At 41.8% G+C, this 12,565-nt stretch overlaps 1 protein-coding gene across 1 annotated transcript in view; it reads right to left on the bottom strand.

Moving 5' to 3' along the window:
* The window catches only part of LOC149144546 (uncharacterized), a 246,338-nt gene that overhangs the window by 147,268 nt on the left and 86,505 nt on the right, over positions 1–12,565 (bottom strand). Inside the window, exon 3 of the mRNA XM_089448830.1 lies at positions 640–714. Coding sequence (XP_089304956.1) covers positions 640–714 — 75 coding nt within the window. The remainder of the gene's footprint in view (positions 1–639; positions 715–12,565) is intronic.

The following is a 12,565-nucleotide window of genomic DNA, read 5'->3' as shown; positions in this document are numbered from 1 at the left end:
CATCATAAGGTGAGAATCCAATAACAGAAAAGACCCCATACTGTAAGCATAAAACTTGAAGAAATAAAACTCATTCAGTAAAAAGGTAAGATCTATAGAAAAGAGAGATATGTCCACTCTTGTAATACCAAACTCATGAGATGATTACTATAACTGTTTTCTAAGGTATTTATGGTATTTAGAGAAAAAAAAATCTTCATTGCACACAAATTTTATAGAGTTCTAACTTCAAACGCTTAACAATCACTAACAAACTCAATATCAAAAACTTGTGATATTGTTCAAAGTTCAAACATGTAACAAGTCAAATTATATTGTTAAGGTAAATTCCAATACTTCAAATCGATGCTTCAAGGATCCTCATGACAAGCTCTTTATTGCATATGTAAAATATTTTCTGAGATATGACTAAATAAGGATCAATGAACATACCTGACCAAAAATATTCAAATATCATGACTTTAGGAAGAAGAGTCAATAATATTTACATAGTCCTAATTACCAAGTTCTTAGATAATGCCCAAATGACATGCATAAATTGCTTCAATTCCAAAGACTTTGTCATGGAAATTCAATCTAGATCTCGCTAAGATAATCTAATAACCATTGTGATAACTTAGTGCTTTAAAAATAGCATACCGCTTCAGAGACACATTGTGTGTGGGCTTGAACACTTTCTCGGTTGAATATGAACCCACAATCAATACATGAAAGCTGAAAGAAGCGAACAAAAGGAAATCAGTACATTAATCCCTTTGATGATGAGTATGCCCTAATCATTAGAATGTCACAAATCACGTCAGTCTCTAGTTTTAAAGCACTTCTATAGTCTAGTTCATACTTGCATGTGAAACCCCCCACCATCAAAGCAGCCCACAACAAACTTCCTTACCACATAAACCAGAAAAGAGCACAATCTCAATCACTTCCTTGTAGAAATCCACACAATGGCCTAAAAATGACCTCTCATTCCTTATGTCAGTCTTGGCATCTCTGCCAGAAATGATAATGCCATGACGACAGCAATTAGGAAGAGAGATTGACAAACATGACAGATCAATACCAATAAATCATGGCATGATCTTGCATATGAACTTTGATAGCTTTAATTTTTTTAATATGATAAACTGTCTACAAGTTTATTGACTGGTTCACTACATAATGAACAGGAGACATTTATTTGTTGCTTTATTCATGTTCCATTAGATTTGCTTTGCAACATTAATCACATGGCAAAGCGTTGTGTGTTTAAACCTTATTATGGTCTCAAACAAGCTTCAGAGTTTTTTCTCCTCAGCAAGAGGTTGGACAATTACACATACAAAAATGAAATATAGGCAAAAAATTCAACTTTTTTTTATTATTTAAAAACTAAAACATTTACAGTTTTACATGATGATGATACAAATTAAATCATACAAATTTCGCTCTTAAGCCTGTTGTCTTGATAAAACAGTGCTTTTTTCAGCATTTGAAGCTGCTGTTGCAGCCCCACTTCCAGCAGATGGAGCACTAGCAGACCCTGAAGAAAATGAAGGAGAGGGACACCATCAGTGGGGGCATTCCTCTCTTTCCTTTAACCTTTTCCACCTGCCCTTGATGATTGAGGCATGATTTCTGTGAAATGAGGAAGACAATGGACTGCTGTAGGAAAAAACTTGAATATTGGTGGACAAATCCACTTGCCCAGCACTTGGAATCCCTTCTAACTCTGCACAATAACCCTCAGCTGCACTACAAAAATTCTCACACCTCCAACATCTTGAGTGAAATGAGCTCAAATGAAATGGAAAACATGTTTTCGTGGGCCGCAGGCCTCTTTTACAATGGTCACGGTGAGGGCACATAGCCTGTGAATAGAACACATGCCAAACATGTGTCAGACACATGCCCTCACGTATCGATGTCCAACACATAGGATATGGGACGCAGACCCTGTTCGGACATGTTTTGCTACTTGGTTAAAGAATGATTATGGCTCACTCTATAGGAGAAAGGATGTACTACTTACTCTCTGGAGTTAAATTGTTGTCGTAGCAATGAAATGTAGTCAAAGTATCAGGAAATTGGTATGGTATACTCAGACTCGAAAACAACAGAAGGACCAGACAGATTCAGATCAGACATAGATTGGTTTATAGTTTATGAACCAGTTTACTAAAAAATACACAAAATATTAAATTTTAATGAAAACCCAATTTAAAGATTCCAAAACATAAATTATATTTTAAAGATTCCAAACCCTTAGTGACAAAATATGTAAAGTTTCCTAATGTATACCATGTAAAGATGAATATAGCAAAATGACACCAAGTGCAATACATATCTGAAATTTACGGGGGTCCTACCCTAACCCCATTAAGTAGATAGATCAGTTGTTACTTATTGAGGCCAACACTAGAAAATAAGCTCCATGTAGTAGGTATAGTGAGAAGCAATATTTGTAAGAGCTGTAGAATTTTTGTGTCCTGTAACCCACCCTGGTTTCAAGTTGTTTTGCATAACAAGTTTAATGCCCACATCCCATGGTTAATTGCTGATATTTAAACTTGAAAACAAATTGCAATTAAAACACTAAAAGGCGACCACTACTCTTTCACTTTCACTTTCAGCTGATAAGAAATTTCACAAGCATGCACAATTTTTGGACACTTATTTTTGGTCAACACGACCCTGGAAAAGAACGCCAAAGGTAAAACCAGTTTGAAGAGGAGTTTTGTTTGCTTTTATCTCAGAGAAATTTACACAGCATTAAATACACGGGTACCTACCTCTCTTTTTGGAATTCTGCCCAGCTCATGAAATTTGTGCCACTGTCTGGAAACATGTGCACAGTCGAGCAATATCTGCCCTTGGAATGTGTGCCACTGATCAGACTTTCAGCACCTTGATTTTCATGCCACAGGTCAGACTTTGACCCTCAAAAATCGTGCCTCTGCTCAGCCCTTTTCCTCCTCAAATTTGGGCCACTGACAGCAATCTCTGCCCGCCGAAATTCGTGCTTCAGACCTGCAGTATTTGCCTCGAAATGCTGGCTACAGACCCGATTTCTCTGCCTTGATTATCGGGCCTGTCCTTGACTCAAAAACTGTGCTGAAACTGCCTGGAATTCTGCGCTGTAACCTCTGTGATCTATGTGCCTGTTTGAAGTTGTACTGGCTGTACCTTCTCAGTAAGTGTGCCTCTCTTCCAGCCTTCAAACTCGGCCTGCTGATGGTCTCTCCTTGCTGCTACACTCGCTATCTCAACCTCTCCTTTCAGATTCTCCTCTTCACTTCTCCAACACTTGCACATGAAGAATGAATCTCTCCTTTGCCTTTTTCCTCCCTTTTAGTCTCATAATGATGAGAAGCCCTATCCCTAGCATCAAAGGCTGAGATTAGATCTAAGCTCTCCTTGATCAAGGATGGAGATATAATCTCCCATTGACCCCCTCCTATGTCTCCCCCTTCATTAATGAGCCTCCTTGGTCACTTTAATAATTTGTACCTTGTATCTTTTTCTCATAAAGTAACTCTAAAAACATAAGTCACTTTAATAAAGTACAATGCACTATTTGTTGTTGGAAAATCCAAGGAGTTGGCAGTTAATTGATTTTCCTCTTAATGACATTAACTTGTGATATTTTCATTACCAGTATTAGATCTCTTAATTGTCTTTTCTTATCATCAATATTAATGCCAAGCAACAAATAGAAGAGAACACAAGATAGAGGCACGCTGCCAAGGCAAAATCCCCCTTGAGGGGATAACCCAGTCACAAATTCTTCCTTCAGTAGATTTAAGATGAGACAACCATGACCCATACAAACTAGACTAGACTCCCTCCATCAAGTCATCCTTCTTTCATTGTGTTTGCATCGAATGCACTGAGTTTGCACCGAGACATCATCACTGCAATATCACTGAGACCGAGATCTTACCACTGTAATAGTATTGAGACCTCATCATAGTTGGAACACCGAACCCTTGTCACTGTGGTTACACCGAGATAGAGACTGCATCAAGACTGTGTTAGGCACTGAGATCTTCTTACTGTGATCAAAACTTTCTCACTGTTGTGATACCAAATCTGTATCACTGTAGTTATACCAAGATCTATTGTTGATTGTTCTTACTGTTGAGGCACCAAGACTGTGGTAGCACAGAACCTTAATCTGCATTACCTTACTGTGGCACTCGTGTTGATTTGGGGTAGCATCGAATGTGCTCTAGCCATGAAAATTGGTGGAGAGGCTAAAGCACATGAAATCTCCAAGGCCCAGAAATGGTTTGGACAAATTGTACCCGGTTTGGGAGATATTAAAATAATTAATATTTTTAATGGAGTTCCTAAGTCTAAACTTAGGAAAAATAAAATATTAATGGGTATTAATATAAAACTAGGTTAGAAGGTTCCAAAAGTCATGGATCAAACCAAATCTAATCTTAGCTGTTGATTAGAGATTTAATCTCGATCGTTGAAGGACCAACGAGAAAAGTATAAGAGGAGGTTTGAGGGTCAATTGGAGAATACACCAGAGTGATCAGTCATTCATTTTGCTAAAGCGGGGTTGCTAAGCAAAGTTGAATCAGTGATCAGCAGCGAGGGGCAATGAATACAAGGCAGAGAGGCAGAGAGAGTACTGAGACCAGTGCAAAAGCAGAGAGAGCGAGAGCAACAGCCGGTCCATGCTATACAGAACCCAACAGAGTCAGCGCAGAGGCCAGAGGGAGTGCGTCATCCACGCAAAGGCTGCTGAAGTGACGCAGAGGGTCCCAGAGGCTGTGCAGTGCCTCAAAGGGTTGACGCAGAGGGTCTTGGGGCTGACGAAGGTCAGCAAGAGGTTGACGCAGAGACCAGAAGGGCCAGCGCTGAGCTTCAGTTGTGCCGAAGAGGGTTTTGTGGGACAAGTTTTTTGAATACCTGTTTCCGAATATAAAGGTATTGTTGTCGTGTATTTTTCTCTGTCGAGTGAGCCGATTAGGCACCCAGTTGTACTCAGAAAGACTGCATAATAATATAACCCTCTGAATAGCTGCATCGGTTTTCCGGCATTGGGTTTTTTCGGGGACATTTGTCCAAAAATAACGGTGTCACTTGTGTGTTTGTTTTCTTTTAGTTGATGATCTGTAGATGTTGTGACTGTATTGTGTTTATTTCGGTATTTAAATGTTTTAAATAACTTGTTCAGAATTTACAAGTAGAAGAAATAAACCAACAGAATACAGATTAATTTTCTAACGGATAGACTTAGAAAATTCAACATGGTATCAGAGTGTAGTTGCAGATCACAGGAGAGTTGAAGGCATCAGCTAAGCAAAGTATTTGCAGCAGAATCAGTTGTCCCGAGTGATAGTAATTGATCCTTGCAGAAGCAATAGAGGAAGGGTTGATGCAGAGGGACTGCGTCATCAGTCTGGGCCAGAGAGAGGCCAGCGCAGAGGCTGAGGAGGGCAAAGAGAGGCTCACGCAGAGGCCAGGAGGGTTGACGCAGTTGGCTGAGGGAGTTGTTTTGCTGGTGTCAAGATTGCGCAGAGCCAAGAGGCTCAATCCTTCAGTTGCTGGGGCGAAGGAAGTTGTGGGTTGTTTGCAGGAGCGAAGCAGGTGGAGTATTATGGTTAGAACAGTACCTAACAGGGCAAGACCAAGGTAGAGGAAGTTATTGCTGGGGCGGAATTCTAGCCAAGGAATCCAGATCAGTGGTGCAGTTGCACAGGGGATTGGAGAAGGGCAACTTGACAGTTAGCAGAAAGATTTCCAGGAGGGAAATCAAGACTTAGAGGGAGTCCAGAAGAGATCTTCCAGAAGGAAGTAGAGAGACTTAGCAGGAGTCGAACTGAGATCTTCCAGGCAGGAAGTAGAGAGACTCAGAGGAGTCGACAGAGAAGAGCAGAGAGATGGTCGTGAATGGGACGAGAGATTAGGACAGGCTGGACAGAGCGTCCAACTTTGTGGTCTGGAAGGCCAAGATCTTGTCCATTCTAGACAGACATCGTATCAAGGGCTTCGCCTTGAGAGTGATAGCTATCCCAGTTGACCTGGTAGCTAATGAAAGGTACGAGGAGGCAATGGCTAAGGCAAAGTGTATCATCCTTGATTGGGTCAAAGATCATGTGGTCCCACATATTGCCGAAAAGGAAACAGCAAAGGAGATGTGGGACACTTTGAAGACATTGTGCCAGCATACTTCCGTGCAAAGGAAGATGCTCCTGGAGAATCAGCTAAGGTCATACCAGATGCAAAAGGGAGAGCAAATAGATGTCTTCCTCGGTCAGTTGAAGGAGATTCGTGACCAACTGACTTCCACAGGGGCCACGACGGATCAGGAGTTGATGGTAAGGACCGCACTTAACGCAGTCTTCGAGGATTGGGAGACATTTGTCCAGAGCATACTAGGTAGGGCGAATCTTCCGGATTGGGAAGAACTGTGGGCAGCTCTTCATCAAGAAGAGATCAGACGGCTGACCAAGACGGGAAGTAGCAGCAATGCGGTCAGGATCAAGAAAGAAGAGGAAGAGGATGCGGCTCTAGCATCTGCGGGAAAGCAGGAGAAGAGGAAGAAGAAGGACCTCTCCAAGGTCAAGTGCTTCCATTGTGGGGAACTGGGTCACTATGCGAACCAGTGTCCGAAGAAGAAGAGTAAAGGAGAGGCTTCTAACTCGAAGGCAGCTCCAGCGAAGGCGGAGAAAGAAGTCGAGGAGGATGAAGATTGTGCCATGAGTGCTCATGTGCCACTTGAGAAGAAGTGGGGAGACATCGGGTTGTAATCAGGAGGACTACAGGCGATGAGGGACAGGATCCTTGAGGTACCCAACCTCTTGGATTATACGGATGCGGATGAAGCAACAGAGAGTGTTGCAATGCAGGAGTCCCCGGGCAGCGCGAGGCTAGCAGGCTGCAACAGTGCGAGAGGCACGAAGAGTGTTGCACCAGTGCAGGATGGCACAAAGTGGTGTGCAACGGTGCGAGATGCAAGGAGTTGTTGCAGCGACGCAGAGGTCAGTAGAGGGAGCACTTGTTAGCAGTAGAGAGAGCTTCAGCATCAGGAGTGTTTCAAGCCTGACAGGGATGTTAGAAGTTGGGTGGATCAGTTACTTACTTCTCAGTAACTAAGTTGCAGTGCAGTAGCAGTATGCAGTAGCCCGATGCAGCATGATGAGAAGGGATGCAGTGTTGGGAGGATGGACCAGCAACAGCACGAGTGCGGAGGAAGTTGTCGTACGAATGCAACAGTGGCAGGGCCATGGGCAGTAGTACAGGATGCAGCAGTGCAGAGGATGTTGGGCGGGGAGGCCTAGCATCAGCACAAGGACCGATGCGAGATAATCAGTGTGATACTCAGTGAGGAGTATTACTAGAGCACAGTCTTCCCTAAGAGGAAGTGTTGATTTTGGGTAGCATCGGATGTGCTCTAGCCATGAAAATTGGTGGAGAGGCTAAAGCACATGAGATCTCCAAGACCCAGAAATGGTTTGGACAGATTGTACCCGGTTTGGGAGATATTAAAACAATTAATATTTTTAATGGAGTTCCAAAGTCTAAACTTAGGAAAAATAAAATATTAATGGGTATTAATATAAATCTGGATTAGAAGGTTCCAAAGTCATGGATCAAGCCAAATCTAATCTTATCCATTGATTAGAGATTTAATCTCGGTCATTGATGGACCAACGAGAAAAGTATAAGAGGAGGCTTGAGGGTCAGTTGGAGAATACACCAGAGTGATCAGTTATTCATTTTGCTAGAGCGAGGTGCAGTGAGTACGAGGCAGAGAGGTAGAGACAGTACTGAGAGACCAGTGCAGAAGCAAAGAGAGCAAGAGCAGCAGCCAGTCTAGGCTACGCAGAGCCCAGCAGAGTAAACGTAGAGGCCAGAGGGACTGCGTCATCCACACAGAGGTTGTTGGAGTGACGCAGAGGGTCCCAGAGGCTGCGCCGTGCCTCAAAGGGCTGACGTGGAGGGTCCTGGGGCTGACGCAGATCAGCAGGAGGCTGACGCAGAGGCCAGAAGGGCCAACACTGAGCTTCAGTGGTGCCGGAGAGGGTTTCATGGGACAGGTTTTCTAAATACCTGTTTCTAAATATAGAGGTATTGTTGCCGTGTATTTTTCTCTATCGGGTGAGCTGGTTAGGCACCCAGTTGTACTCAAAAAGACTGCATAATAATATAACCCTCTGAATAGCTGCACCGGTTTTCGCGCATTGGGTTTTTCCGGGGACATTTGTCCAAAAATAACGGTGTCACTTGTGTGCTTGTTTTCTTTCAGTTGATGATCTGTAGATGTTGTGATTGTATTCTATTTATTTCTGTATTTAAATGTTTTAAATAAATTGTTCAAAATTTACAAATAGAAGAAATAAACCAACAGAATACTGATTAATTTTCTAACTAATAGACTTCGAAAATTCAACAACTCAAATTTCATTTCAGAGATAATTCGAGTTTTTGTGATTGTGTTATATAAAAATTAGTTAGTTAAGTATTTATTAGATGATCCCATTCACCAAGAGGCACCCAGGGCGGTATAAAGCCAGGGGCCTCCCTCAATTTGTAATCATCTTCTATCTTTTTAATAATAATAAATATGAATTCGTTGAATAATCGGTGTTAATTGTGCCATCTGGTATCAGAGCGGGTTCGCTCCCGAGAGACTGTTGTTGTTGGGCCATCGAGTACTAACCCTACACTTGTTCGACGCTTCTCCTGTCACGTTCTGTTGTTCTCCACCAGTCATCAACCCGGCCGCACCGATTGCCATCGTTGCCCCACCATCTCAACCACCACCTTTATCTCCGCCATCTCCTGCCGTCTCACCGCCGCCATCCGCTATCCTCGCGTCCACAAACCCGCATTCTCTACGACGTCCCTATCAGTCGTCGTCGTCACCCATCCTTCTGGAAAGGATACGCGTATCCTCTGGTTGGTGTGTTGTAGTAGTGTTGTTAAAAGCGCGATTAAATCGCGCTTTTTTCCCTAAGACGATTTAATCGCGCGTTTTATGGGAAAAAAGCGGCTAAATTATTTTTGCGTGCTTTTTTCCAAAAAAAGCGTGGGGTGTCGGGGCAGCGGGTTTTATAATCCGATTTTTTATTTTTTTTGTTCATTTGGACTGTGGGCGCGCGTAGGAGGAGGAGAACGTCTTGGAGAGAGCAGCTGGAGGGTTTGTGAGCAAATCTAAGTGCTTGTAGGACAAATTCAAGAGGAGACCACCAATTTCTTCATAAAAACGGTATGTAGATTATTTTTTTTTTGTTTTCCTTGTTTAAAAACATTGTTTTTTGTTGGGAAACTTCATATGGGCACCATTTTCCTTTTGTTTTCATTGTTTTTAAAGAATTTTTTGTATTTTTTCATTGATTTGGGATGGGTAAATTGGTATGACTATGGGAACCAATTTTTTATTTTTTATTTCATTTTTTTTAACATTGTTTATGTTTTTTCATTGTTTTTGGCATTTGCCATTTGGTTGGATAACTTGGGTTTGGAACTTTGGATTCTGGAAATTTGTAACTTGTAATTTTGTAAATGCTAAATTGTAATCCTAAATTCCTATTTCCTAATCCTTATTTTCCCATAGGTTTGCAAATTCAAAATTCAAAAACAAACATGCCGAGGAAATTGGATCCTTTCTGGGAATATGGTGAACCTAAAGCTCCGAATGATAGACAAAACTTGAATTGCAAGTTGTGTGGAAAGGAGATACGCGGGGGGGTGTACAGGTTGAAGTTTCACCTTGCACAAATCCCTGGGCATGATGTGGGGCCCTGTATAAATACAAATCCTGAACTTATCCAAAGAGCCATAAGAGCATTGGGAGAATTAGAGCACACTAGAGAGGCCAAAGAAGAACTCAAAAGGCAACTAAAAAGGTCAGTTGAAGGAAGTGGGCCAAGTGGCATTGGTTCTACTGCAGCATCAGTCAATCCAGTAGCTGCATCATCATTTTTTGTTCCTCAAACCACACCTGGTTCACAACCATCTATCGGTTCAATGCTAAAAAGAACTGAAAAAGAACAAGCTGACTGGTTGATGGCAAAATTTCTCCTCTGGAGTGATATTCCTTTCAGCATTGTAAGGAATAATCCATTTTTCCAACCTACTGTTGATGCTATTGCCAGTGTTGGCCCGGGGTACAAAATCCCTTCTTATCATGATTTCAGAGGCTGGATTCTTCAAGATGAAAAGCGTGACTGCACCCAAAGATTAGGGGATTTTAGGGCATCATGGGCACAAACAGGATGCACTGTTATGTCAGATGGTTGGACTGACCAAAAGGGGAGAACCCTTATAAACTTCTTGGTTAGTTGTCCCAAGGGGACTATGTTTATCAAATCTGTTGATGCATCTCATCAAATCAAAGATGCAAGAACTTTATGTGATTTGCTGGATGTGTTTATTTTGGAGGTGGGTGAACAACATGTTGTCCAAGTCATAACGGACAATGCTGCAAATTATGTTGCTGCTGGTAGAATGCTTATGGACAGGCATCCTACTTTATTTTGGACACCTTGTGCTGCCCATTGTATTGATTTGATGTTAGAGGACATAGGGAAAATTCCCTTTGTCAAAGATATTGTTGACTCATCAAAAAGCATCACAAAATTTATATATAATCATACATCTGTGCTTAGCTTGATGAGAAGATTCACCAACAACAAAGAGTTGGTGCACCCCGCCATTACACGGTTTGCCACGAGTTTCATATCTCTTCAATCCCTCTTGAATTCTATGTGGGATGTGAAGAGAATGTTTCTTTCAGAGGAGTGGCGTGCTATGTCAATGAGCCGCAAACCAGAAGGAGAGGCCGTATGCAGACTAGTTTCATACCAGGAAGACTTCTGGGCGGGAGTGCAGGAGGTGTGCGCCGTTACTGAACCTTTGGTAAAGGTTCTTCGGTTGGTTGTTGGTGAGAAGCCCGCAATGGGCTATTTGTATGAAGCCATGGACAGGGCCAAAGAAGCCATTCGGGCCTACTATGATGATAAGGGAGATGATGGGTTTCAGAAACAACTCCTTCTATGGGGAGTGATTGATGAGCAATGGAACAACACACTCCATCGTCCCATTCATGCCGCTGGGCTTTTCCTGAACCCTGCATTTTCTTATGCATGTGGGTTTGATTTTGATGCTGAGATCATGGATGGATTCTTATCCTATGTCCAGAAGATGGTGCGATCTCTAGAACAACGTATAGAGATCTCTAAACAAATTGAGACATATAAGATGGCAGGTGGCACATTTGGCTTTGAGATCGTTGTCACTGATAGGACGATTAAAATGCCAGGTATTTTTTAGTTTGTAACTTTGTTTCAAATTTCATTGTCTCTTCAAATTCCATTTTTTTCTTATGTTTATTTAAAATTTTATTTGTAATTTTGTTGTAGATGCATGGTGGAAGATGTATGGTGGCAGAGTACCCCTTTTGCAAAAGCTTGTCGTACGCATCCTCAGCCAAACATGCAGCTCCTCAAGATGTGAGCGCAACTGGAGTGTATTTGAAAAAATACACAACAAGAAGCGCAACAAGTTAACACTTAAACATTTAAAATATTGCAAATTTCCAAATAAATTTTTGAATTCATTAAACAATATTTTTTTTATAATATTAATTATTAATTATTATTTCATGATCTTTGTACAGGTTGGAGTCCCAGCGACTTAATGACATGGTCTACGTCTACTACAATCTTCGATTGTGGGTGAGGCAACTTGAGAGGACACCTGATGTGGATGCCATCTCATTGGATGGGATTGACACCACTGCTGCATGGAGGGTTGAGGCCGAGAGGCCTCTCATGGATTCTACTGATGATTGGTTAGTGCAGGATGTAGTGGAGGGGGAGGAGGAGCAGGAGCAGGAGCAGGAGCAGGAGGAGGAGCAGGAGGAGGAGGTGACACCGCCTACCTGGGCTACCACTGCCACCAGTAGAGGACGTGGTCTCCGTCTACCTCCTGTAGCTCATACTTCTAGTTCTTCAGCTTCTAGAGCACATCAGACTCCACTGCCATTTCCACCAGCACAGGCACCAGCATCTACATCTAGAGGGAAAGGGAAAGCTGTGACATTTTCTTGCAAGAGGGGCAGAGGAAATCAATAGGATTAGACTTTCATTTTATTGTATATGAGTCTATGACATTATGACATGATGAGATACATTATCATATTTTTTGTTGATATTTTGAGGCTGAGTTGGGACTCGGGAGTCAGGACTTACTATTCAGGACATGATTAAATGTTATGTGTGATTTTAGCGCTAGAAATGATATTAAACATCTTATATATTAGTTTTTTTATCATATTTATGTGTCAATGTATTTATTTTATGTTGTAGATGGTTTAGATATTAAAAAAATTGAAAAAAAATGAATATTTTTGTACCAAACGCTTTTTTCCCGCTTTTTCCGCTTTTTTCCCGATTTTTCCGATTTTTTCCGCTTCATTCCCGGCGCCGATTTAATCCCGCTCGAGCTTTTCACAACACTGTGTTGTAGCCACGGAACCGTCGAAGTTGGCCACGGTCAACAGAAGTGGGCGTTGGTTAATAACTATAATATAAAACTTTGATTTAATTATTTAAATTTA

This window comes from Pinus tabuliformis, chromosome X (genome assembly GCF_031772625.1).
Source record: "Pinus tabuliformis cultivar Carrire ecotype Pingquan chromosome X, CPIR1, whole genome shotgun sequence".
In the NCBI taxonomy this organism is placed as follows: Eukaryota; Viridiplantae; Streptophyta; class Pinopsida; order Pinales; family Pinaceae; genus Pinus; species Pinus tabuliformis.
Note: the sequence above shows the minus strand (reverse complement) of the source record. Positions and strands in the feature narration are given on the sequence as shown.